A 27,559-nucleotide genomic window follows, 5' to 3' on the forward strand; every position below is an offset into this window, starting at 1 on the left:
CTAGAGAACAGCCTCGATAAAGAGGCGATTGTGCTACAGACCCAACGGTTGTCCATGGGCTGTGCTGTTAGCACTGCATGTACACAGAGGTGCAGGATTGACAGCTCAAGCCTGAAATCCTTCACTAATCACAGAACAGCCATGCAAAGCAAAGTGCAAGCTTTCCATGCACCCTGCAAAATGATCCAGCTCTGTCCTCCCTGGAAAAGGGAAGGGGTTGGAGGAGGTGAGAGGGCAGCCAAGCCCCTGCAGCACAGAAGTACCAGAGATCCTGCTGTCCTGACAGCAGCTGGGGAAGGAGAACAGACATGCTGCCCACTCGTGTTTGCACCACATCACCTTGGGGAGGCAGAACTCATTCATGCTAATCTCAGAAGGATCAACCTAATACAGCTGCTTCAGTTTTATTCAGCTCAAGAGTGCAGCACAGCTTCCCTGTGAAGTCATCTGCTATTTATACACTATATCCTTGGAGATTCTCAACAGTGATCAGATGGTCCCTTGTTCACACAAGCCAGGTTTTCACTATTCAATATTATTCTAATATTGACAGATCAGGTATAATTTTTTTCTTTTCTGAAGTTCTGTTTTCAAGCTGGTTATTTTCTCTGTAAGAAGGTAACTTGCAGGTGGTGAAAACTAAGTCAGATGGAAAATATCATGAAGAGGAAACATGCAGAACAACAAAGAAACCCCATGCTCAGTATGCCATACACTCATTTTGTTACTGGCACAGCTGAACACTGGGTGGAGAGAAGAACTCTGCCTCCTCAAAGGAAATGTACCAGGCAGCTTTGTGAAAGGCCTTATACACCCTTCTCAGACACTTCAGAATAAACCACTGGACTTCTTTGGATGAAGTGAAGGCTTAAATGAAAACACTAAAAGCCTCAATCACAGAGGCCCCATAATTCTGGTCAGCCACCACAGCTACAAGGGCAGCATGAGAAACCCAGGAAAGACACAGCAAAGGTCAGTGCCAGGAGCTTCCTGAGGACACTTGGCTGGTGTCTCTCTCTTCCCCCCTCCCCACTTGCCACCATATCAGCTTTAATATAAAAACACTAATCAGGTGAATTAGCCAAGACTGAGAGTGAAGTTCATTTTGATGCACACAGCAACACAAAGCTTTTAGGTTTTGTTTTTAAATTACACTGCTTCATTACAGAAATACTAGTTTTATTTTTGTATTATGGGGGAGAGAAGGATCAGAAAATGGTGTAGGAGGGGGAAAAAAAAAGCATACTGCGAACATTAAATGCATTTTAAACTACCCCAGAAAGGAAGGGACATTGCTGAGAAGAGCTCTTCAAAGAAAAGGAGGGACTAGTGCTGCTGTGGCCTGCCTTCAATACCCTGTAACCCCGATCACCACAGCTTAAAGTTAACGAGCTTCAAATCATCTTGGCCCTGTACTGCAAACAGGCTGTAATGGACCACTTTTCCATGGACCACTTTACCACTACAACCAGCACGAACCAGAGTTCCTACACCCCTCAGTGCCTCTGGAGCTCCTACATCCCTTAGTGCCTCTGGAGCTCCTACATCCCTTAGTGCCTCTGGAGCTCCTACATCCCTTAGTACCCCCGGAGTTCCCACATCCCTTTGTGCCTCCAAAGTTCCCACATCCCGTAGTACCTCTGGAGTTCCTAATCCCTTAATACCTCAGGAGTTCCTACATCCCCTAGTACCTCAGGAGTTCCTAGTCCCTCAGTACCTTCAGGCTCTTGGGCTGCTGCCGGACCTCCATGACGTGCTTGCGCCGCAGCTCCCGCTCCCGGCGCTTGTTGTACTCCAGCTGGTTGGTGAGCTCGGTCTGGTGCTGGAGCCGGATCAGCTCGCAGCGCATCTTCTGGATGGTGCTGAGGTGGCGGAACTCCAGCTCCTGCATGGACTCGTGCTGACGCAGCAGCATGGCATGCTCCAGGTCCTTCTGTGTCTGCCTTTTGTTTAGCTCCTAGCAGGAGGACAGAGGGAATTATTAGGTCCTTTGTACTTACTTGGATTTCCGTTGACAAAGTGACATTTCATTTTGTTCACAAGGGCATTTCTCTTTCCAAGGCATCTGAGGATAGACCACAGTTTCTTGGTCTTATCAGCAGCAGACAGCAACGCCACCGGTAATTTTTCCTTCCTCATTTCACTTTTCTTCTTCCTGTTCTAGATGCTCAACAGGATTTGCAGTAAGCATTTGCTGTTAACTGTTCTGTCTGATGATTTTTTGGACCTTGTAATTCTCCTGCAACAGTGCGTTAACCTGTACACCAGATGCCACAGGGACTAGCAGATGGCACTGCAAAGCATCCAACCACTCTTCTACCAAAACACTTTGGATGTGATAATGAACACTTCTGGTTGATTTGAGCTGGACTGCAGGTGCTCTTGTGAGATGCACTTCACACAGGTGCATCCAGGCCTCAGCCCTGCCTGCTCCCTTACCTCCCGAACCAGGTCCTGCTCCAGGTTGTGGCGGCCCAGGAGCATCCGTCTCTTGAAGCGGCGACACTCCAGCTCCAAGTACTGCCTCTGACGCCTCAGTAAGTTGGCCTCTTCTTCTGCCTGGAAATGCTGGATGTTCTCCTTCTGCTTGGAGAGCCACTCCTGCTTCTCCTTCTTTGGAGTGCTCTGGTTTTCATTCAGCTCCTGATAAAGGCAAGGTAATTAATTGTGGAATAGTTACATTAAGTTCCTTGGCCATGAACTGGACAGACCTGACTAGTAAACTACGGAACTATGTTCTATCCTCTTTTCTCAAGGTTGGTGCCATCTCAGCCTCTTCAAAATGCATCACATCACTTAAGAAGCATTAAGGAAATACTAGGAGACAAATCACAGTGGAAAAGATTCAACTACAGTTTGGTTTTTTTTTTCTTTTTTTTTGCACTGTCCAAAATACTGGTTTGTGTCCAGTTTCCAGACCTATATATTAGCTGCAAATGTTAAAATGAAGGGTTGCCACTGAAAACACTTGGAGGTACTGCCATACTGCCTGGTAAACATTTTTACAGGCTCCCAAAGGACAGGCAGAAGGAAAGAATTGATGTCCTGTTGTTCAAACAGAACTCCAGCCACACGAAGCACATCAGAAAATTTTTTGTGTCTTGCTTGACCAGAGCACATACCCATTTTGCAGTAACTCATCAAGGCAGAGCTGCTCATTGAGATACCATAATTCACAAAAACAATGTGAAGAACTTCACAGATAAATCTTGGAGTTTCTACATTTGTACTACACAGCTTAAAGTATCCTTGGCAAAAGACTCTGCTTGCTTGAATTGCATACTAGAGATGCCCATGCAATAATTAAGACTTGTTGTGATACATTTCCACTGAAGTATGAGACAGAACTCCTCTGTATTTCATCAGTGTTTCTTGGTGCTCTGTGATCTACTGCCCACTTAGAAAAAGATTCTATGTTATTATAAAGAGCCCACGCTACCGTAGTTTTTGTTAGATCTTTCTTGGCTCTGCTGCTCTTTAGCCTCTTTTTTTCTCCTGGGAAATGCCTATGTTTGGGAATACTTCCCTTTGGAGCAAGTTCCAAAGTTGTGTCACACAAGCTGACGGTGGGACATTAAATGGTTCTTTCAAAAAAATTATTTATAGTGCTTATGGATTCACTCACAAAAAGAATCACGAAATTTGATTCTACAGTTTCTATGCATTGCACAGAGATCTTGATTTTCACTAAAATGCAGTGATTATTAAATGCTTACACAGCTTTCTCCATTAAAATTATTAGTGATTTATAGGTACTCTCCTTACAAAAAATGCAGATCATCTTTACTGCTCTGTTTTCTTGCTCCTGTACAGGAATGTCATTAAGTGATAAGAAACTTCACTAACTGCTGCAGGGAATGGCCAATACCTGCAACAACAACATATGAGAAAAATCTTCACGGCCTTTCATAAACTACCTTTTTTCATTGCTAAGGATTGCCAGATTTGCATGTTTCTGGCTAAAAGCAGTATTAAACAATGGAGAGGCTTGTACTTTCACCAGATATACAGGTACCAATAACTAACTAACTAAATTCTCTTACTCAAAGGTCAAAAATATGAAACAAATACAGTACATAAAAGACTCTGCTGATGAAATGCAGAACTCACTGCAACCCTATGGAAGATCTGTGGTGCACAGTGATATTTATTTTCACAAGTTCACCACTCTCACACTGTATCACACATTTCTCATTGGAGATGAGTTACCTCTTTCAGCTGCTCTTTACGGAGTTTATATTCTCTCTTCTGGGACTCCAGGAAACTGTTCAATTCTTTTTTCTGTTGGGCCTGAATATGCTGTTGAAACTTCTTTTCTTCATTGGCCATCACTTTAGCCTACAGCAAATCCAGCAGCAAGTCAGTCTGAGTCCCAATGGATTACAGCTCGTGTGTAGTTTCAGCCTCAAGACCCAGAACTCACGGTAGGCACCACAATATTCACCATGCCTCTGGACATGCCCAAGTCAGAGAAGCATGTCCTCACTCTCTCCTCATTCCCCATCCCATCAAGGCACCCAGCAGAGTCCTCCTCCAGTGCCACATTCCCTCAGCCCTACTGTTCAGCTAATCTTGCCTAACAAAGTCAAAACGTTATGATAAACTATATCCTCAGCCTTCCACTGAGAGATCATAGATGAACAAAAATCGATAATAATTGCTGTAGGCAGCACCACTTCATTATCAATTATTTAAAAGTGTAACCCCCCCATATCCATACACAACTAGACAGTGAACATTTAAGGGTAGCTGGCACATTTCTCCGCAGGCTAATCTGCCTCCACAACACTCAATGGCAGGCAATTATTGACAGCACAGACATGGCAAGAGAGAGGAAATCCTCACAGTGTTTTTTCTGGGGTCAGGATTCTAACATTCAGTGTAACCCACTGCCATGAAGGACATACCTTTCCTTCAGTTACATAACTCCTTAGTGTAAGGAGGTGATGTATTAACCTTTTTCTAATTAGCAATTTTCTTGGCTCCTGAAAACAAGACATCTCAGAGTCCACACTGTCATCTCTGCATCAGTGAGGTGAAGTGGACAATTTAACGTAATTAACAAACATGGGTTGGTCTGATAAACCACAACCTCCTACCTCTTTTTCCATGGCTGCTTGGTGCTTTTTAATTAGCTTTTCCATTTCTGCAGCAAAATTGTTACGCTGTGTTTCGAGATCTTTGTCCAACCTGAGGCGGTGCTCGTCCATCTCTGCCTTCAGTTTATTCTCTAATGCCATCAGTTGCTTCTGGTGCTGCCTTCTCATACGTTTATAGCCAGACATCTGCTCTCGGAGCTCAGAGTCTTGCTCATGTTCCTGCATTTGCCTTGTCACCTAGGAAGAGAAAACCACATCAGGCCAGAGGAAGTTAATGCTGCTTAATCTGCTTTTCAACAGTCTTTAAACCACAAAAGAGAACAGTTCAGTTAAGAAATATGATTTTGTTGTAAAGAAAAGCACACATCCTAATGGCAGCAGAGCAGATTAAAAACTCAATTCTGCTGTAGGAGATAAGCTCACATGGGTGCCAGCAGAAAAACAGTACAATTGTTATAAAGCTGGTACTAAATAATGGCCTTTTACAATGAGCGTGAATACCTACACACACACACAAATATTCATAATATGCACATGAAAATAAAAACCAGCTTATTATTATAAATGGTTTCCTATACTCTACTCTGGATTTGGGACTATTTAATATATACAAACTAAATTTGCCCAGGTATCTCAATGAAGCTTTTATTAACCGACGCTAAATTATTTCTGTGACAGCATCTCAGTCAATTAAGATAACTCATATTCTGGTGATACTGTGAAAGCCCTGAGAAGTTGCAGAGCTGTGTTCACAGCATCCCCTCCTGCAGAGCTCTCCCCAGCCCAGCCCTCCACGTACCAGCGAGGCTGTGCGTATGGTAGCAAAGTGTTCCCGGTTGCGATAATGAGACTTGTGGCGAGATACTTGGGGAGGAGACTGGGGTTCTGATGCCCTTGTCCGAGGATCTGACTCCTCTCTGTAGTTCTCTTCCTCCTTATCAGCAAATATTAATGTCAGAGAATAAAGAGAAATTGTGTTAATAAAGATTTTTAATTTCGGTCTTTTTATTTTAAAAGGAAGAAAAAAGCTTTTTACATTCATCAGCCCTGAAAGGTCCTCCTGCCAATGAAAGCATATACTGCAAAAGGAGTTCTGATCTATGACCTTTGCTTTCAGAAATTTCATAGTGAATTTTTATTACTAAGAGGAAAATTAATTTAAGCTGAAAATGAGAAAAAAAAGGAAAACAGAGTTAAACAGTTTACTTCAACAAAATGTAAAAGCTATAAAGTAGATATTATCAAATCTGAAAGATAAAAACAACATCTTTGTAACTCTGAAAGACAGAGGAAGATTTTCATTACACCCACTGCAGAAACACCTCAAAGCAAATTCTAAAATTTGTCATGGTGTATTCCACATTCTTATTTTGAGTTTGTCATTCATCACAGAGCGATTACTAGTTAGATATGATATACTAATTAACTCCCTGAGGAAATACCTGTGTCTTTGTTGCATATCTGGGCAAAGAACAAGACATTCTAGCCACACCTATCATTAGCCATGGAAACGGTAGTGCTTTGAGCAAATGAGTGATAACCCCTCCATGGCAAGTGCAGCCCAGCTCAGAGGGCACTCCCCAGCCCACCCTTCATCTGGCAGGAGGAAAGCAGGGAAGTGGTTTCTGCTGCATTTTGTTTCCCCAACACTTTATTATTAACAAAATATTCAAATCAAATGCTGAGAAGCTGGGTGCTGCAGAACTGATTTCAGCTTCTACTGTAGGTCCTGACTTTAAGAATTCTTTAATGAGGAGGTAAAAAGGGGAACTCAAACATCCTGTTGTCCCACAAGGCAGTAGTATGCATGTAAAGGGTATCCACCAAACAAACCTATTTGCCACCTCCCATTCCAACTCCTCCTGATAAAGCAAATTGCTTCTGAAACAATTCCATAAGTAAAATAATTATTAGTGAATTAACAAAAATAAACAATCTTCACAGCCACTTCCCAAATCTCCAGTGCACATTCATATATATATATATATATATTTGGGGCACAATAATATAAACTGCAGATAATGACTTGGGAATGGGAAGAGCTGACTTTGTGCCAACCAAATTCTCTCCCACTTTACACCTTTGAAGTTCCCCAGTAAGAACCCAGAGCATACCGGCTTTAGGTGAATGACAGAGCTATTTGACATCACGGTGTGGTCCCCCTCCATCATATCCAGCTCGCTCTTATCATCCGAGGCATCTGGAAGACTGTTAACACTACTGCTTTGGCTACTGGCACTGATAGACATACTAGGAATGGACTGATTACTTCCCACACTGTTCACTGTTCCCGTCCTGCCCACACCATGATCTTGTTCCTAGGAGAAAGGAATTGGAAAGAAAATTCAAACCCATGCCAGTGGTACCTGTGGACATTACCAAATGGAATGTTAATTTCATTTCTCTCTAAAGGCATCCACCTGCCATGTCATGGCACTTTCCACCCTCCAGGCATTGCCATGAAACGTTTTTCTTGTGGGATGCTGGGGAGAGAAAGAGTCAGCCTTGTCAAGATTAACTGGCTGATGTCAGATTCTTTTCAACAGTGAGCCTGTCAGCAAGCTGAACTCTATCATGTATCAGCCACAGCATGTCACCAGAAATTGCTGTGACACTGGCATCACCTGAGTGCTCAGCTGGGATCCTGCACCTTGCAGGTTCCTTTCTATACAAGAGAACTGGAATTCAGTCTCTGTCTCTGCATGATGACTGCAGCACTCAATCCAAGAAAGAGAAACCAAGTTCTCTGATGACCTGTTTTTCTTTTCTAACAAATCAAGTACAAATCTCTGTGCCTTAGATTTAGAACAACATTCTCAGTACATATGGTCAAAACAGAGGGTTAACTGCAGTTGCTAAAGAGTCCTCATGAAGCCTCATAAACAGGCAAAGAAAGCAAGGATTTACAAGACTGGAAGCTGACTGTTCAAGCATGAACACATGGCACAGCTTCTTGCCAGCACCAGGCATCTACCCTGTTTGTCCTTGTTTGTGCCTTGAGGTAGCTTTATTCCAATCACAAAGAGGGAGACAGTGTTTACAGCCAGGTGTGTAAACAGCCTCCCTTCGTTTCAGCAATATCTGAATTGTGGTTATTTAAATGACAGTCTCGTTTTCTCTGGTTCAGTGATGAAACCCAGATTTCTCTCACCTCCTCCTCTTCCTGTGTTTCCACTGCAGGGCCATTGTGGGCCTCCTGGAAGAGGAGCTTCTTCATTTTACGATACTGCAGGTTGTCCAGTTCTCTCACCGCATCCTTTGTTCTCTGAATCAGATCTATTAACACTGTTTCGGGCCGCTCTCGAAGAACAAACATGTGCTGCAGAACACACAAACAGGTGAGTGGCCTCTCATGCCTCCAATGCACATGCTTTCAGGACACACTGATGAGCTCTAGTTTGGTTTATTAGCCCTCTTCCCCTTCACAGCTAACACTGGCATTATTTTCAGATTTCACAATTCAGATAGATTTCAGAATGATTGTACCTAAAAATAAAGGTGTAAACCCGCAAAAATTGCATTTTACATGCCATGAAAACTTGCTTACTATAAACCTAGACTTCAGAGACATTATCTACTTGGAGTTTAGTGAGTGAAGAGCAACAAATTCCAAATAAAAGCTAAAGGCGCTAGACTGACTAGTATCTTTAACCAAATGTTAATTAACTCATCAGCTAACTCTCAGTATAAACCCTTTTCCTTGTTTAGAAATGCTTGGGAATCAAATATTCATCATACAGCTCTGAGTCATAAAATAGGCTGTGAACCTTAGAGCCTGGTCCTGGAACAGTTCCCCATGTTTTGCTCTTCTCCTGGAGCTATTCACCACATTTCTCTGCAAAGGTGGCTACATTTTGCCAATAGGTAAAGCAAGCACTGTCTATGTATGTCAGAAACAGCTTTTGCAGTCTCCAGATGCAATGTGCTGTGCAAGCATGAGTCATTATTAACACAACCACTACTTTCATTTTGTTCCTTTGGAGAACTGCAATGCTGTTTCCAACATGGCACATTCCCTACCTGTCCCTGTAAAGTGGCATGCAGCTGTTTCAGACTATAGTTATGGAAGGAATACATTCCCAAAGGTTTCATTTCCATCAATGTTCTCTTTAATTGCAGCACATTGCTCAAAATAAAACCAATCTGTAGAATTCTGAAATGGCAGGACTACACACCCACACTGAAACCTTTCCTGGATAATTGCATTTACTTTATGAATAGACAGTTTTCAAAGAGACACAAGTCCTCAGAGCCATTTTTAGGTAAAAACACGCAAAAAGGTGCTGATAAAACCTTCATAAATAGCATCCATTTCCCTGCAATGCAAAAAATTTGGAAAAACACTGTTTAGCAGAAACACAGCCAGGATAAAAAGAAACCCAAAATGTCAAAAGCACTGTAAGGAGAATGACAAGTTAGCAAAATTCTGAATGCCACCTGATGCCACAAAGGAAATCCATCAAAGTCACACAAAAAAGCAGATCTGAAACCCAACTTCTCTGTGAGTTCTGTTCACATGTCAGCCTTTTGCAACAATCTACCCCACTGGCTTTGTCTCCAGACTACAGTGAGCAAAGCCAAATACCTGCAGCATTCAGGAGCACAAATGAAGAATTAGAAAAGAAGCTAAGAAATAAAGCAAGAGCAAGCCTGCAGAATGCTGAGGCTTTTTCATGCCAAGGAAAAATACAGGGAGGAAAAACTGCTTTCTTTTGCCCTCTTTTCCCCAACAGTGGATTTCAGGTACGGTGTAAAGCACATTAGAGTGTTCTACAGCACAGAACACAGAGGGAAGTAACAAAAGGTATTTGTTAGCTAATGCACAGCAGCTCTGTCAGGATTAATTATAATCACTGGAACGACTGAGTTTACAAACTAAAACTCTTGACAAGTCGATGGCCATCCAGTGTCACTTGGTGGAGTGACCTTTTATGATGAGATCTCCAAGGGTGGCTTGGAAAGTCACCTGGAGAACACTCTGAGACACTGCAGACAGGCAGTAAAGCCAGGACTGCCAGCTCAGTGCAGCCCACAGGACTCCCAGCTCAAAGATGTTTGAGCACCATTAACCATACCCTTGTACAGTAGGTGACACAGATCATCAGCACAGGGCACAGCCCCTTTTAATACCACATGGAAAACAGAAAGGACAAGCAAGCCAACCTTCAGAAGCTCCTCTGATGTAGGCCTGTCTTGAGGAATTTTCTGGAGGCAAGAATCTACGAAGTTTCGAAAATAATCAGACCTGTGTCAAGCAGAGGGAAAAAAAACCCACCTATATTAATGACCCAGTTGAATTCATTAAGGAGTCAAGATCCTCACATCTGGATGCTTGCATCTCCTAGACCAAGAACTATGGTTCAGGAAACCATAATTAAGAAGTTTTTAACTTTTGAAATTAGTTTTCTGTATTTTCTGTTTTCAAAAGACAGTTGTTGAGGCTGGGAGGTATAAAATGTTACTACTGTGCTTTATTCTTCTGAATTTTATGCAACAGACACTTGCCACACACAAGCTGGGTCTTCATCTTGCAAAGAGATACTTCAACAAAACAGGATTTAGAAACTGACAGTGTGGTTTGTGATAAAAAAGCCACTAAAACCCACAGTTTTGGCTAGCTTGAGAGCTTCAAAAGTTTACTGACCCATGAGCTGAATTTTTTACAGATCTTAAGTTCTTCCAGCAGTCTGTCCTGTTCCTACACTGAAGAGTCTCAAACGTATATTTAGTAATTGGTCAATTTTGTGTACGAAATGTATAGTGAATCTAATGAGAACCTTCCAGCTCACATCCTCCCAACAGGACTCCAGCCATTTCAAGAACTCAGCATGACAAAGCACTCCATTTACAGCGATCCCCTACAACATTCCTCCCTCAGCAATACTCACCATTCATTAGACTGTAGTGTAGGGGATTCATTCTGCGCTATGTGATATAAGGCACTCATTGCGTTCATGTTAAACAAAGGAGGCTTCCTTTCCGCTGCACACAAGAGAAAAGAAGTTTTTATATAGGAGATAGTCTCATGTTGTTGCTACTTTTTATTTACAGTTTACATCCCTTTAAAAAGAAAACCACATCAGCAAAATCCCTACTGCCTGAACATGGAACCCCAAACTAACCCTACCCTGCAATCAGACAGATATGTTGGCATACGTCCTGTGCCATTGCAGAAGATGAAAGCCCTTTGAAGATCAAATGCCTTGTCCTCTCAAGCTTTTAAATTACGTGGTTTATCATAGTTGAGTTCTCTGACTCATTGTAATGTACTAAAATAAGAGTAAGTTAACAGTAAGCTCTATACTGGGTGTTTAGCCACTAAGCATTCTTGGTTTCATACACTTCCCTTTTGTTTTTTTTAATCTAGAGTTGCTAAAAAGCTAAGAAGTATTTATTTCTAGCTGGACAGCAGTGATGAAGAAAAAGCTGGTTACAAGAACCATCAAATCACACTTAACTGACTAAGCACATGAGCAGGAAGTCAGCAACAGGCCAACTCTTTATACTATTTTGAGAGTTGCCTTCTCTTTGGCTCTTCTCTCTTTCAAGCTTGTGTTACTCTTATAGACTGACACAGCATGAAAGCTTAATGAGGAAGGAGATGATCTCACTGTAACAACAAAATTGAAGCTTCATCAGAATGTTTATGGGGCAAACTTTATAAAGCTCAGCCTTGCCATAGACATTCCAGAGAAGCTGGTCAGGCCACGAGGATGTTTCTACACTACTGAAAATGCAACAGAAAACTTTCCTTCCTCAAAAAAAAAAAAAAAAGAAATAAACAAGTGAAAAAATAATGCTACTTTTCTTAGTCTGTTCCTCAGTTCTGAGTTGAATAGTAGCCCTGAACTATGGATCAGAGATCATGGTTCACTCATGGCTATGGCAGGATAGACTAAGCCCTACAAATTCCTCAGAATGGGTAAATTGAGGACTTAAGTCTTTCCTTAAATTCAGCACTTTACCTCCTCTAATCTCTCAGATAGCTAGTTGCTGCTATCAAGGATCAGACAGATTATTCATTAAACTATTTTAACTGACTGTTCTACATCCTTTTCTCTTAGCTCACCTGAATAAAATAGAAATCTTCTGGAAACTCTGAAACTGAGCCCTCAATAAGACCATTTCAAAGACTAAGTAATAATTTGAGAAGCTTACCAGACATCTCACTTCCCTGCTGTCCTCCTATGCTTACTCAAAGCAACACAAATGAGCCAGGCACAGGGACCCAGCCTGCACTGCTCTGCTGTCCTGACCTAGCCTCACCTCCCACCACGCCAGCAGCCGTAGACGAAGCCCAACACGCTTCATCCTGCAAGAACGCAGCGTGCAGGACTCCCGGGGGTGTGGTGGCCATGAGCTCACTGCATTCCTGGAGCCCTGCAGCCAGCCAAGTCTCCTTACTCCACTCAGAGCAGGATTCTGTCATGACAGTCACACCCCTTCAACTTGCTTTATATTGGCAACCAGGAAAAAAAAAAAAAAAAAAAAGAACAACAACAAAAAAAATCTCTGCTCTGAAGAAAGAATCTACTTTGTGTCCTGGAAGAAAATGAAGTTGACAGTTTGGAATGCCAGACAGCATTTTTAGCTAAACTGTGCAGTTCACATGGATTAGTGTGTTCCTGAGAGCTCTCACTGCCTGGCTGGACTGCTCCTCCACGGAGGTCGGGTTGGAGCAGGAGCAATCAGATCTGACAAGGATGGGAGGACAGCCTCAGGTGCATGGGAGCAGTGGCGTGCATGGTGTGCTTCAGCAAGGGCGTTTTTGTTCCCAGAAAACACAGTGTGCTTAATTTAAACAGAATCCCATACCAACAATGTCCCTTTAAACTCACATCCTGCTTTAAAGGGTCTGTTCTAATGACAGTGCCATAATTTCTTTAGGATTTGAGTTTCAGGTTACCACTTCAAAATTGGATTATTTAGTATTTTCAATGAATACAGCTTTGAAGTTGTCCACTTCTCCAGAACTTCATTACTGCAGAATTCATTAATGTATGTTAAATTTTCACAGAAACAATATCAACTTATAGCACTAAATATATCTCCACACTGGTACCTTTAATGGTTCACTTCTAAAGCTGTTCAGCAAGTCACTGTTTTCCAGTTCAGAAGTTAACTGCCTCTCCCACAGAATGTGAACACCCTCAGTGGTATCACTTGGCTACTCTCTTTGCCTATATAACTCTTTTTCTTCAGGTAATGAAAACACCAGTTCCATAAACATCAAACTGGAGACTTGGTCTTGAATTATAAAAAGCACATTTTGCTCTTTTCTCTAAAACTCAGGGCCCAGAGAAACCAGGATAAGAAAGACAGTACAAATCTTTTTTCAGCTATGATTCAGCTTGAGTAAGTTCTAGGTATTAAAAAACTACATTTCAATTTTTTTCAAAGGAAATAACTTACCTAACTCAATACAGGTAATTCCAAGAGACCAAACATCTACTTTGCCATCATACTGCCCTTCATCCATGGCTAAAATCACTTCTGGGGCCATCCTAAGAAAAGAAATTAGTGTTCAAAATAGGCAACAAAACACATTATCTTCATCAGTATGAAATAGGCTGTTTCCCTGATTTCAGCTACCACAAACAAATCATTCCCAAGATATCAAGGAAGGCCATAGGATACTGGGAACAAAGACCAAGCACCCACACTAGTGGAGGCCTGCAGAGGCTCTGTGATGTTCTCCTGTGCTTTGCCCAGCTCTCCATTTGTATCACCACCTTCTCACCCTCCCACATTTCCAATAGTTTAGCTGGCTGACCAACTCTGGTGAAATAATTATAACATGCAGTTGAGTAAACACCACAGATCAGGTGTAAGAGATCAAAAGCATACAAGGGATCTGCAAAGGGGTTGGTTCAGTGAACCTGGCCTTTCCTATGAAAGAGAAAACACTTCAGTTATTTCAACAACCAGACGCGGTGAGAATACATGAATTGTTTAAACCACTGGGGGGAGTGATTAAAATATATTACAAATTATTCAATCCCACCTCTATGACTTTAGGTCAGTCTAAGTAGAACAGCAAAATATTTTTATTACTTTTTGTGAATTACAAACACAGAAATACACAATTTCTTCGAACTCAGAGCCTACTTACTATTTAAACTTTTTTCTAACAAAGGATATTTTAGCACCACCACAACTGGAAGATTACAAAACTAGCTCAAATAAGCCCAAGTATACTAAATAGCCAGTGCATGATCCTTTCAATTCACAAAGCCAGAAATAAGCAGAACTCCTGGCTTACCAATATGGCGTCCCCACAAATGAGTTGGCAGGAGATGCTATGGAAGCAGACCCAAAGTCAGCAAGTTTCACCTGTCCTGGCTCTGTCAGCAGGATGTTCCCTGCCTTGATATCTCTGGTGACAGAACACAAGGTCAATATTACTCCTCTCCAAAGAAGAAAACTGTCTATTGGACAGACTATGAAACACACCAATATTCACATGTTCAAGCTGCAAAATATTCACATTTCCTCCAAACACAGTTTTTAACCATTAGGTTAATTGCTTGAAGTGGCCACTGATTTTGGATTCTTTAGTCCCATATGTTAGTCAATGTCTGCTTTAAAAATGAACTTGAAATGGCACAATAGGATAAGCTTCACATACAGTTCAGCAAAATCTTCTGAATGAAGCATGTTCTTTATCAAAGTATTTTAGAAGGACTTAATAACGTAATTAAAATTCATCATCCTACTAAAATGCAGAAGCTTCTTTAAACATACAGAACATTTGCATCCCAAATTTACTGTATGCTTCTCAACATGTGTGTTTGTGTAAAACTAACTTTTCTAGAATTAGTGCTCTCCCTGCCCCAGCATTCTTGGTCTTGCAGTTCCTACAAACTCTTTGGGTGCCCTTGCTATTCACTCTGCACTGAAAAAGCTTAGCAGATTTGAAGGAATTCTGCAGAAATTATGAACAGCAGCTGTAAGAGACAGTGCATGTGCAGATACAGAGCTTGCTAGTGTTTAGACTACTATAAATTACTTGTTTGGGAGCACATGGATACTGTGAAAAGAAAATCTCTGCTTACAATGTTGAATCTGGGATGGAGAGGATACAATCAACATAATAAATTACATGTGAGCGAGTATGAGACAGCAAAAGTGTAACCACTTACCTATGGATCATATTGTGAGAATGCAAGTATGCTAATCCCTGGAGAGCACCATGGGTAATTGCTGCTATTTCCACTTCTTGCAATGGCTTTTTATGAACTTAAGGAAAGAATTTATGTGAAATTCAATATTACAGAAAACAATACAGTTTGTAGCATGCAAGCCAGTCCTGTTAACAATGTAAACAGAAATACTAGAAGTTCATTTTCACTAGGTTCAGTATGAAAAGCAAGTGTAAAAATAGTTCAGAGTATATTCTATAATCAGATGTAATCTTCTAACTGTAAACCAGCAGCTATTTACTACCAAAGAGACCACTCTCCAACCATAAACTACATTCCTGTCAGTTATGTGACCATTCTCCCAAGTAACTACTTGAGACTCAATATCGAGTTTTCCATTAATGAAGTGAAACCCCAAACCCCAGAAATTTACAGCAATTCATACACAAATAAATTGTAGCAACAGAGATGAAATTCTGGCAGCTCAGCTTGTGGTCCTGAAATGTCACTGGCAAGGAAATGAACAACTTACTGGCCATACATATCTCTTCAAAAAAGTTCACTATAAGAAGCCTGATAAAAAAACTGACCATTTAATGAAAGACCTCATAAAGCACAACCCTAACACTGCTGTAGTGCTATTCTAGTCAATAGGCCTACAGCTATTAGTAAGCATTAGAATCAACAGCAAGGGTTTTCAGAACTAAATCTTGAACTGTCATGGCAGGAGAACCTAAAACTCAGAACCAAACAAATAGCTGACTGACAACTTTAAAATAATATGAATCAAGGAGAAACTAAACATCTGGGAAAGGCAATATTCTACAGAAAAACCACTACAACTATGCAAAAATTTAACAAACTGTGCCTATCCTGGCCCCAAACAAAACTATAAACTCATGGAAAATTCTGAGATGCTGTAACCTCCTAGTTCAGTACCCTACTTCTGACTTTCCACCAAATAAACATGAGTGACTTACCTTCTAGTAAGTCTGATGCTGATCCTAAACAATATTCCATAACAAGCTGTTATAGGAAGAAATCAAAGCAGTTAGAAAACCTGTAATAGTCAATATATGTTTTCTAGAATTGTATAAAGAAATCCAGAACTAATTCCTAGAGCACACAGTGCAGGCTGCCATAACAAAGCAAGTATTGCTTCCACCATAAACTCCATCCCAGCACTGTCACACTGACCTTTCCCACAAGTACAGCTCTAACTGGAATTAGGCACAACCCTCCTGTGTAAGATACCAACCAACACCACTTGTAAGAAAGGCCACAGCACATTCATAACCAGTTCGGTATTCTATTACATATCGTATTTTATATGCACATACTTAACAGGAATGTTAAACTGAACTTAACAAGCTTATCAGAGTATTAAAGGGCTATTTAGGGATTTACTTAAGATTCTGTCCCAGCCAGATTTCAAAAAGAGAAACTAAAACTTTGCCCTACAGATTTATTGAAGTTAATTCAGAAAACAGTACTTACAATCTAAACTATTCGTTCAATAATATTATTTCTTTAATATACTGCACTAAAAAACTTTATTAATGATGGGTGTATATTATTTCAAATACTCAGTTTATCAAGCTAAATACATTAGAACATCAACACTTAATCTAAGCAAAAAGGAACACTTCCTTAAATCTTAGCTCCAGAAAGTACATTCAGTTTGCTGAGCACCTGTAAGGCCCTTGGCTGTGCTCATCTCAGTCTGTGCAACACCAGTGCTCAGGTGCCTCCCAAAACCCAGCTGGAGGGATTTCAAAGCACCTTTAACCAAGGCAAGAGGAGTGCAGAGCAGCAGATGCTTACCCATGCTGTATGCTCCCGCAGATAGCAGCCTTTGTATTCTATACTGTTAGGGTGTTTTATTCTTTGGAGGAACTTGACTTCCTTAATAATATCCTGCCATTTCTGTTGGGAATAAAAGGAATAGAAAAGACTTTACAGAACTGTTACTTTTTTTGTTGTTGTTGTTGTTGTTATGTAATTTAATTATTTTAAGGGGTAAAACTATCTCAAGGTTCAAATCAAAATAAGTTTTTTCAACACTGTGAAGTTCACTGCTTAACTCCTCAGACCTACAAAATAAGTTGCTGATCAATTAGGCTGTATGCAAGGATCTCTCATCAATGTAATGCTTTATATTTATATGTGTGTATATAGGATATACAGGTAAATAATTAGTATCTGAGCAAGTCCTCAAAAAAGAAGTGATTCTCTATTAAGGGATACCAACCCTGTTGCCAAATCAAACACACACCCCAACCTGGAAGAGATGTGGGTGATAAGTGTCCTTCAGCAGGATCAGCTGCCTCTCTCAAATCTTGTTACTATGAAGACCTATCCCTACTATTCACCATATTACACTGGAAGGATCCCTTTATCAGCTGCCAACTATTTGACTACATTCTTGATAACGTTTCTCTATTACTAGCTTAATCTTTACAAGGGCCAATTTAAAATGAGTTACCTACTAGATAATGGAATAGTTCTGATGCAGAAAAAATATAAACAGATAAAACAAAGCCAGGTTTATATAATAAGGGGAGCTCTGCTAGTGCAACTTTAAAGTACAGAAGAGGCCAAAATATCAAGTTCCAGTGTGTGCCTTGACATTGACACTGCTTCCCTTGAAGACCTTCAAGTCCCTCCATGAGCTGCACAACCACATCTCCTCAGGCAAGAAAGGCAGAGGTCTGAGAGCACAACAGAGCAAAACTACAACTACCAGAAAGTACTTCAAAACCAAATGCAGTAGCTGAAACCATTTAAGTATGCAGCCATCAACATAAGATTGCTGATACTGCAAATGTTTTGGAGCAAGAGTATCAGCTCTGAAGTTTAACCAGAGGGAGAGGAACCTCAACCAACACCAAAAGGCTCAAAAGCTGCTTTCCAGGTCCTGTTTATCTCTCAGTACACTCTTCCTCACGTCTTGGTAAGTGAGTAGTATTCACAGAGGGACAGAGGGCCCATCTACCCTAAGGCTTTGGAAAACATGTCCAAAACCTCAATAAACATTTCAGTGTTACAGAAACACATGAAACCAGGGAACACAGAAGTCCACAACTGAGGCGGCTGTTTGACTACATTAAGCATTTTTCAACATCAGAAATGCTATAGAATGACAGTGCAGCTACAACAAACTCTCTCACTGACACTGGAGTGACTTAGTTGCCTTTCACCTTCATCCTCAAAGGCCTTGAGGTACTAAGCAATTAAAACCAAACCAAGAAAGCACCATGCTAATCTTCTACATTGGGAAGAGAGAAGTGATGTATTAGTCGAGAAGTATTCCTGATTTCCTGCATAATAAATAAGCTCCAAGATCACATTAAGAGCAAAGCACTACATTTTTCAAAGGTTTTTAACTTATTTTTAGTATAAAGTATGACATTATTTGAGAGAATAATTGTTCCCACCAATGATAAAATCTTATTATGAAACCAAAGTAAATATAAATGATACCAGAATGCCCTTAATCAATTTTCTTTGCATAGGCTAGATCATAACTCCAGTGAACTTCTGAACAAAACAAATAAATATGGACATAAAATAGAAAATGTTTTAATCCTGGTCTTATTACTTTCTTCAAAATAAAGAAACATACGCATTGAAGACAAACAAAAGCTATTTCTGAAGCATGCACAGTTTGTTTCATTCATGTGAATAGAGTATTTATAGCTCACAGTAATTAAAACAGTAGGACAAGTAGCAAGTACAAATTATTCTTTCATCAGTACACAGTTAAACAAGTCACCGCAGCGACAAAACAGAAACAGGCATAGCAAATTTAACTCTGAAGCTAGAATTCAGGACTGCTGGAGAGATACTGCCACCTCTACCTCCTACACAGACACACACACACACACACAGAGGAAGGAATGGTTCAGCTCCTTGGAGTGCAGATGATCAATACACAAAAGGCAGGCACAGAAAGCAATGAGCTGTTAGTCAAACCCATCAGAGCAAGACTGCTGCTAAGATTGGAATATAGAGAATGGAGGGAGGGAACCATAAATGCTTTGGACAACATGCTTATGATAAATAACTCTGTTGAAAAATCATACTGTGATCTGATTGATGTTATTTACCAGAAATAATATCAAATCAGCTGCTTGTGTCATCTTAGGCTTTTCAAGAATCTGTATTAGCAAGTAAATGTTTCAAGTATAAAATCAACTCTCTCTGCTAAGCATCCTAGGGAAAGGAGACACATCTGGGGTGGCCATGAAAACACAATGTCTAAATCTCAGAGGCCCACTTCTACAGACCTCTCTTGCAAACACTGCCTAAGTCTCTAGCTCTGAAAATTCTTCTGAAATTATGCTGCTGTTCAGATTTTCACACTCATACATTCACCACTCTTTTGCCTTTGTTTCAGCTGCTGCTGAGCACAGTCATTCCAGGGAGGGATGCATTCTGCCTCACTACTTTGCACAAGCAAGGCTCCCTCTGAAGCTCTCACTACTGTATCCATTCCCATTATTCCTTTGTCCTGGAAGCAACATGTTTTTTTGGAAATGTATTCAAAATGGAACAGTTAAGGGCAATAAGACACCAACATACAAACCCATAATTTTTAATTTTTTTTTTCCTATCTACACATTTATGGGGTCCCAAAGAGAGCCCTTTGTATCTGAAAGGAGAAAATTCTACCCATCTTTTTCAGGAGCAGATTACACAGAAATACACTGAACAGTAAACTGATTTATTTTGTTTACACAGTAGTCATATTCACCTTTAATAGAAAATATTTCTCCTTCAGAAACTCAAGCTAACTAAAATAATCCCATACAGTAATTACTTGCAATGATCAAGGTTTAATGTACAACATGTTCTACATACCTCATTGGACTGCTTCCCACTATATGACATTTTCTTGATGGCCACCACTTCATTGGTGCGCACATCACGTGCCTGTAACAAAAAAAAACAATCCCCATCAGTTTCTTCAGGCCCAGCTTTCCCTGAGATGCAAACCACACACAATCATAAAATAATCTCTATTCTTAGTTGACTTTTGCAGAGCATTGAATTAAAATATCTTCCAAGAGGTGTAACTGCAGCAAGAATTAAAATTTCTTTCCAAAGTGAAAAATCACCCTCCTGGTCTGGAAGACAAGGTGTGACATTTTTCCATGCTCAGAATCCACCAAGTCTCTGCAGGGGTTAAGCACTGTGACTTGAACTAGAAATCACAGCTAATAAAAGCAGCTCTGATTCAAGTAGAAGGGATTTTCCCTAAATTAACTTCTCTCCCTGCCCAGGTCCATTCCACATGGAACAGAAGCAAGGCTCAGCCACTCAGTTCCATTCAAACCACATGGAAAGATGACACATGATGCACAGGAGATAGTCACCAGTGGCTGGAGCAGATTTCTCCCCAGTGCTCCCAAAAATTAGTTTTTTGTCTTAAAAGAAGGCAGATGATACAGAGAGACATGGCAGCAACCCAAGTGACCCATCTTCAGATGAGTCTTCTCAGTTTCATAGTATTGCTACTTACACTGCATCATAAAGGGTACACAGTTTTTCACACTTCAAAGGCAAACTTCCTGACTTCAGACAGCAACAACGCAAGGCAAGGACAAGATGAGAAGCTTTGTTTAATTCAGCACCAAAGTAAGGGCTCATTCCCCATAGCAGGAGAAGAGGCAGCACCTTGCAGGAAGGATGGCTCCAGATGAGACCCCAGATTTCCTTTGTTAAAGATTTCAGCAGGACAGGAGGATGGTGGAGGAAAAAACCTGAGTCCCTCTGATAATACTAATCAACTTGAACGTGAAGCCAAATGATATAAATCAGAATAATGTGCACTACAGCACTCACTGACGACTGATGAAAATGCTGATTTTTAATATATTTGTACTATCAAGCACAGCCTACCAGAACATGGATTAATGAAGTACTAGGGCTCTGCCTTTAATAAAATGTTTTTCAGTCATGTTTTAATTCAGCTGTTCATTAAAGAGATTCCCAGAATTCCCTGTCAGTCTTTATTTCAACTGGTTATGATAAGCTTGAAACAATACTATTTTTACTTTTCTTTCTGTTTGAAGGGATCCTCTCACTGCTAGCACCTGTAAAGTTGGGTGGGGGGTAACTATTTTTGTTGTTTGAGACAAAAAAGGTAGAATAAAATTCTGACTCCTAGATCTTTACTGATTAGAGACAATCTCTGAAACATTCAATTGCGTGAAGAACTGCCAATAAAGCAGGGAAGCAAAATACTACAGTAAAGCAGAAGGAACACAGCTCTAACAAAAGAGAGTGGGTTATTCTTCTGCTCCATCTGCAGTGTTCCAGTGTAGTAGGTTTCCTGTGTCAAGCAAAAGCTATTATTACACTGCAGAGCAGGGAGTATGGTAAGGATAATACCAAATATGATTCAGAGGTGCCAGACTTGCAGTTTCTAAGAAACTAAAACCATGAGGTGAACCAGCAAAATTCGTATCAAATATGAAAGAAAAAAAATAAAAGGAACTTTCTGCCATTGAAGGATGCAACAGAAACAAAGAGACAGGAGTAAGATCAATATATCACCCACTGGTGGGACCACTGCAAAAAGGGAAGGAAGATGGGGACAACTAATAGTGAAACACTAAGCTCTATTTTAAATAAGGTAGGGGAGATTTCAGGATTATATGGGGTAATTACCCCCACATTTATTTATGAACCACATTTTTTGGTGCAGGCTGTATGCCATGGAAGCTGCCTGGAGAAAGGATGCTTTGCATCAGAAAACCCAAGCAAACAACACCTGACAGAGTTTGCTGAACACCTACAGTCCTAGAGAAGGAGAACTGTCCTGGCTGACACCCCAGAAAAATTAAAATCAGAGTTTCATTTGCTTTTTTTAGGTTCCCTGTGATCTTGGATAATTGAAAAAACAGGTCCTAGACAAAAGCCAGGAGAGGTGCAAGGCCAGCTCCCTTTTAACCATCCAAATGAATAAGGCTTGTTTTAGGGCAGACATGTATCACATATATTCTGCTTTCCTCCAAAAACTCCACACAAAGGATCAACATCTGGTGACCAGAGTAGCTTCAGCATTGATAGAGGCAAAGTACACACAAAGCAAAACAGAGTATGTCACTGGCTTCAATATTTCATTTAAAGCAGTTATTAACTATAATCCAATATTATATTAATTAGAGAATGTTTAATTGTTCGCAGCAGCAAAATCAAAGTTAAACAAATGTAAGAAGTTTTATTTCTAGCTTTAGAGAGGAATAAAGTACCCAAGAGAGACACTCTCCTATGTTTTAGTTCTTTATGCTTATTTAATTCACACTGAATTTCCCTCTCCACGTTGTCTCTCTGATTTTTTGGGCTTCTGCTCGAAGGATGGGGCACATTGCATGGAACAGTTTCAGATTCAACATCTCAGAACCACTAGCAGTAAAAAAGACGTAACACAAAACTTACAGGTTTAAACTTCCTAAGACAGAAACAGCAATAGTGTGGCTTTATCAGAAACCCTCTCTTGACAAAAATGAAGCCCTCACATGGGCTGGGGCTGTGTGATGCACTGCTTACACTTGTCTTTATGCAAGTGCTAAATCAGAGATACTTTCTGACAAAGACACACAATCCAAATGCCAGCAAGCAACTGCACTCTACACCGACCTATAATGAACTGGTGATTTAAAATGGTGAGGGAAAAAGAGAAAGAACGCTAGAAATTAATGGCCTCTGAGCTGCAATTGCTTTGGAGATGGAGCTGTTAATGGGCCATCAGCTCTTACCACACGGACAAAGTTCAGGTACAAATACCCCATGGAAGCTTCCTGCTGGTGTTTGGGAATGCTGCTTTCTTCCAGCACACCTGCAGCTGCACTATGGGTTTCCATACCTGTGTGGTCCATGCATGCCTCTGTAAAATACTGTGTTCTCAAAAAACTTCCATAATATTTCTTCAATAATACTTCCACATATCAGGGACACATTTGGCAGTTCCCTCCCTTGATATTCTTTAACCAAAATGAGTAAATGAGGTGAATTTAAGGCCACAGGTGAGTATTGTTTCGTTAGAAAATATTTCCTCCCCCAGATCTGTTCCCAGACAGTGGAGGCTCATAGTTTTAAGCAGGGAGCAAAATTAAGAAGCTTTTCCTAATTAGTTCATCTGTGCTGCATTAAATTTGTGCTGGAAGGTTCCCAACATGGTCTGCTGCAATTATTAACACTGAATAGGCATCTCATAAAATAGTGACACAAATGGCTTTCTGAAGGAAAATTGGCAGGTTTGGCCACACCTCCTATAATTATAAACGTGAAAAGGTTTTCTGAGGAAAGTGCTTTTTAATGAAGGCCCCACAGTATTTGGTTAACACACAGCAACCTGCACTGAGGCTGCCATGAGGATCCCACTGCCAGTTGAGCCCAAGATAAATTCTGCTGTCCAGACATTCATGTCAAGTAAGTTTTATGCAGATGGATACTGGATTCTTGCCTGCAGTAGGAATGGATGTGACAGGACAAATGACAACAAAAGCACCAACACTCAGGTGTCAAACATAAAGAATGGCTTTAAGGGAGCCTCGGGGTATGCACAAAGGGGGAAGAGAACTCAATTTCTCTCAAGGAACAAGAGGTGATAAAGAGATGATCAGATCAAGACAACTGTATTGCCAGTCAGAATTGATGGAGCAGAAGTCCATGTTTTAATTTGCACATAAATCCCTGCTTGCAACATAATGATGAACCTAAAAGCACCAGGCAAGGACCAAGTTTCCAGCGGTTTTTTTGTATGCAAACACCTTGCAGACTGCAAGTTTGTGAAAGGATTGAGACCATACAGACATACAAGATAACATCTCTGCCTCAAACACCACACAAAAAAAGTCACAATAGTTTCTTTTCCTCATTATGCTCAAAAAAGTCTACACCCAGAGTTTAAAAAGAAACACAGCTAAAATTCACAAGTCATGGCGCTACTTACAAAATAAACTGCTCCGAAGCTTCCATGGCCAATCTCTCGGAGATCTGTGAAGAGCTTTTCTGGATCTTCTTTGAAGAAGAGCTCTGCAATTTCGGGGTCCTTCAGGCTGCCCGCTCGGCTGGTTGATGGCATCCTGCTGGGCAGTCAGCCGACCGACTATCTGGGTTTAAAGTGCTGCTTCAACCCTTGGCTCATCTGTATGAATGGAGCCTCTTCAGCATGGATTACTGCAAGAAAAAGATTGCAGTCCTTCACTGATTATCCTCTGCTCAAAGAGCCCGAAACAAGCCACAGCAAAGCAGCTTCCACTTCCTCCAGAGCAAGCAGCTCTGGTGCGTGAAGCAACACACCCTGTGTGCTGGGATAATGTCACAGCCCCACTGTGACACCAGCCAAGCACTTCTCTAGGACAGAAACTGAAATCAGAACACAAAATGAGGAGCAATCCATGCTCCAGCACCTGCTCGATCACCTGCAGAGCAGTCAGAGAATCTCTGACCTACAGCGACAACCAGTTCATCACCAATGAGTCCAACCACCGTGACACCCTCCCTCTGAAGAGTTACACCCACTCTGTCCTTAAAAATTGTTCGGATTTTGTGATGTCTATCACAAAGTGGCTGCTCTTCAGAGGTTTACTTGAAACCCCAATTTCTTCAGAGAATCAGCATCCAGAACAGGAGATACCCGATTCCACACCCCATGCTCCTCCTTCTGCTCCGCTTCAGCAGAGGAAAACACACATTTAAACTGTGATTGGCACATGAGACAATGGACAATAGGCCATTGGCAAACACTTTCTTCAGAGGAACTTGCAGCTTCAGACACAACTGGGAATGTATAAAATTCTTTCTGTCTGCACCATGAGTTTGCTTTCATTTACTACAAGCTTTGTGTCTTGGAATCTATCCAGAATAAAAGTATACTGTTAAATTGTGCTAAAATCCTACTATATCTTTACAACAGGTGATGCCAAAAAACCATTACAAATAAAAAGCCCTTTTTTTTTCCTCTTAAAGGAGGGTATTAGAATTTCCTATCAAATCCCTGTAAATTATCACCAATAAAAACAATTCTGTCACTGGCAAACAGTTAATCACACATCTTGCTTCTTTCAAAAAAAAAATCTGTCTGGCCAGGATTTGGTGCTTTTTTTATTTCTACTTTGTATCTCAATATTTGTTTTTTTAAAAAGTCGGGGGTTTATTTCCATTATGAAAATGTGAAATACAACAAATCTGAGTTTAAACAACACGTCAGAAGGCCCTGTCCATTTCTCCTCCCTTTCTGGACACTATAAACTCCACCTTTCTCCAAGCCTCCAGACCATCAATGAATCATTTGTTTTCCAGTCCCTGCAGAGCAATTCCTGCAAGGATGGAAAAAGACATATTCCTGCATGTTTGTGCTCAGTGGTTCTCTTCTCTGGAGAGTTGCAGCATGTGGAAGTGCCACAGCCTGCCTGCTTCTTGTTAGAGACCTCCCAGCATTGCTGCAGAGCCTGGCTGTGAAACACAGCTGAGATGTACCTGGCTGTAAACTACACAAGACTCTCCAGTTTTTCTGAGGAAGACATGCACAGGAGAGAGAATGCACGGAAGGGAAGCAAAATCCAGCATTTTCCTCCAAGCAGACAGCATTCAAAGAGATTTATAATGCAACCCAGAATGCGTTTCCATGATAGCCCGATCTCAGGGGATAAGGAAAAGCTGACACTGAAATCCCAGTGGTGGACCAAGCAGAAGAACATACATACAGAAAATATGCAGCTGCTCACAAGTCTGCCACACTGCACCGCTGAGCACTCACACATTTCCTATGGATGCAGGATCACTGCAGGAGCCTTGGAACAACCAGCATCTGCACACAGCTGCCAGTGAGGCCGAGTGGGATGCACAGGAATGGGACTGTGATATCTCCACCTTCCCTTGCATAACACAGTAACTAATACCGTGTGGGAAGGGAAATAATTAGCTCCAGCTCAGCCCATACCTGAAGCATGCTACATTTATGAAAGCTGGAGGAAAAGTGGGGCTTTTGTTATTTTTCTTTCTTATAAATCAACAATATTCTACTTGATTCCAGCTCTAGCAAGCACATAACACTGAAAGACAACTGTTTCACATTTACAGCCCCCAACAAAACAATAGACAAAAAGCATGTCAGAAGAGCAAGAGAAAGGAGCTGGGGGAAGGGAGCTGATAACCAGAGCACACTCAGTATTATTGAAGGAATGTTTCTTGGATCGACGGTAATGATGTCATGTTCCATCTTTTAAGAAGCATCAGATTCTTACAAAAAGGACATTGTTGTTCAAAAGCAACTGCTGCAATCCCAGAATGCCCTTTTCCCTACATCTGTTAGTCAGAGGGGCTAGGCTTGGATAAACCTGCTAATATGGCCAAAAGTCACATGTCCCCGTGAGTGAGCGTGCGTGTGAGAGCCAGCGCGAGGGGAAAACCCTGCGCTCGCAGCTGAGATGGATTACAGTCTTCTCCCCTCCCCACAGACCCCCCATGCCAAACCAGCCACCAGACTCCTTCTTGGCGTCCTTTCTGAGCGTGCCTCTGAAATGTCATCAACAGGAACATTTCTTCCTGCAGCTGAAACTCCTACCAGGCCCACTGACAACACACAGAGGCGTGGGACGGGACAGAGCAGAACTCCTCACCTATCACCCCCAAAAATACAATTTTTCCCCCCTTATTCCTGAGAGCATCAAGACAAATTTCATTATCTTTATCCTTGGAAATAATTGCTGCTTTGAAATGCATGAGGAAAAAACCATTAAGTATTAAAATCTATTTAACAGAATAGTCACAAAAGTGTACATGACACTGTGCTTATCATTTGATCTCCTTAGATGGAACAATAAAATGAATTAATGTAAATTCCATCCATAAGAAAGCTTTACACAGCCTCGCTTAATAAAGTGCTCCCATTTTTATGGATGATACAGTATTAAATTCCCTCATCTTATTTTTACCCAGACAACAGGCACTGCCTGCCAAAGCCCAGCAGTGCCTGCAGCAGAGCTCTGCCTCCTGCCTTGCAGTAATGACACCTGAATGCTGTGGGGAAATGGAAGGGAAGGCAGGACAAGTGGATTGCAAAGCAGTCATTGCATTATTTTAAGTGTATTAAAAATACAGGCGAGACTTAGGATTAAAACAAAATCAACTCTACAACTAAACTGCACTGAAAATTAAATCACACACCAGCAGGCAGCTGTTTTTCTAAAGTACAGTCAAGTTGCACTTGGGTATTTTACATTTTGCCACCAGTGCACAGTCTATTCACCACAGGTTTTTTGGACTGATGCAGCTATACTGTTAAATAGAATTGCTCCCAGTGGA

General features: G+C 41.0%; 1 protein-coding gene across 1 annotated transcript in view; it reads right to left on the reverse strand.

Annotated features, from left to right (window-relative positions):
• TAOK1 (TAO kinase 1) overlaps positions 1–27,559 on the reverse strand; it is a 63,191-nt gene that overhangs the window by 9,842 nt on the left and 25,790 nt on the right. Inside the window, exons 2-17 of the mRNA XM_056506384.1 lie at positions 24,204–24,430; positions 20,105–20,176; positions 17,066–17,167; positions 16,222–16,267; positions 15,242–15,338; positions 14,362–14,475; positions 13,512–13,603; positions 10,988–11,081; positions 10,263–10,344; positions 8,251–8,418; positions 7,214–7,417; positions 5,899–6,033; positions 5,100–5,336; positions 4,210–4,338; positions 2,440–2,643; positions 1,718–1,957 (exon numbers count right to left, since the gene is read on the reverse strand). Of these exons, the coding sequence (XP_056362359.1) occupies positions 1,718–1,957; positions 2,440–2,643; positions 4,210–4,338; positions 5,100–5,336; positions 5,899–6,033; positions 7,214–7,417; positions 8,251–8,418; positions 10,263–10,344; positions 10,988–11,081; positions 13,512–13,603; positions 14,362–14,475; positions 15,242–15,338; positions 16,222–16,267; positions 17,066–17,167; positions 20,105–20,176; positions 24,204–24,335 (2,148 nt within the window). The 5' untranslated portion in view covers positions 24,336–24,430. The remainder of the gene's footprint in view (positions 1–1,717; positions 1,958–2,439; positions 2,644–4,209; positions 4,339–5,099; positions 5,337–5,898; positions 6,034–7,213; positions 7,418–8,250; positions 8,419–10,262; positions 10,345–10,987; positions 11,082–13,511; positions 13,604–14,361; positions 14,476–15,241; positions 15,339–16,221; positions 16,268–17,065; positions 17,168–20,104; positions 20,177–24,203; positions 24,431–27,559) is intronic.

Source organism: Oenanthe melanoleuca, chromosome 19 (assembly GCF_029582105.1).
Source record: "Oenanthe melanoleuca isolate GR-GAL-2019-014 chromosome 19, OMel1.0, whole genome shotgun sequence".
Lineage (NCBI taxonomy): Eukaryota > Metazoa > Chordata > Aves > Passeriformes > Muscicapidae > Oenanthe > Oenanthe melanoleuca.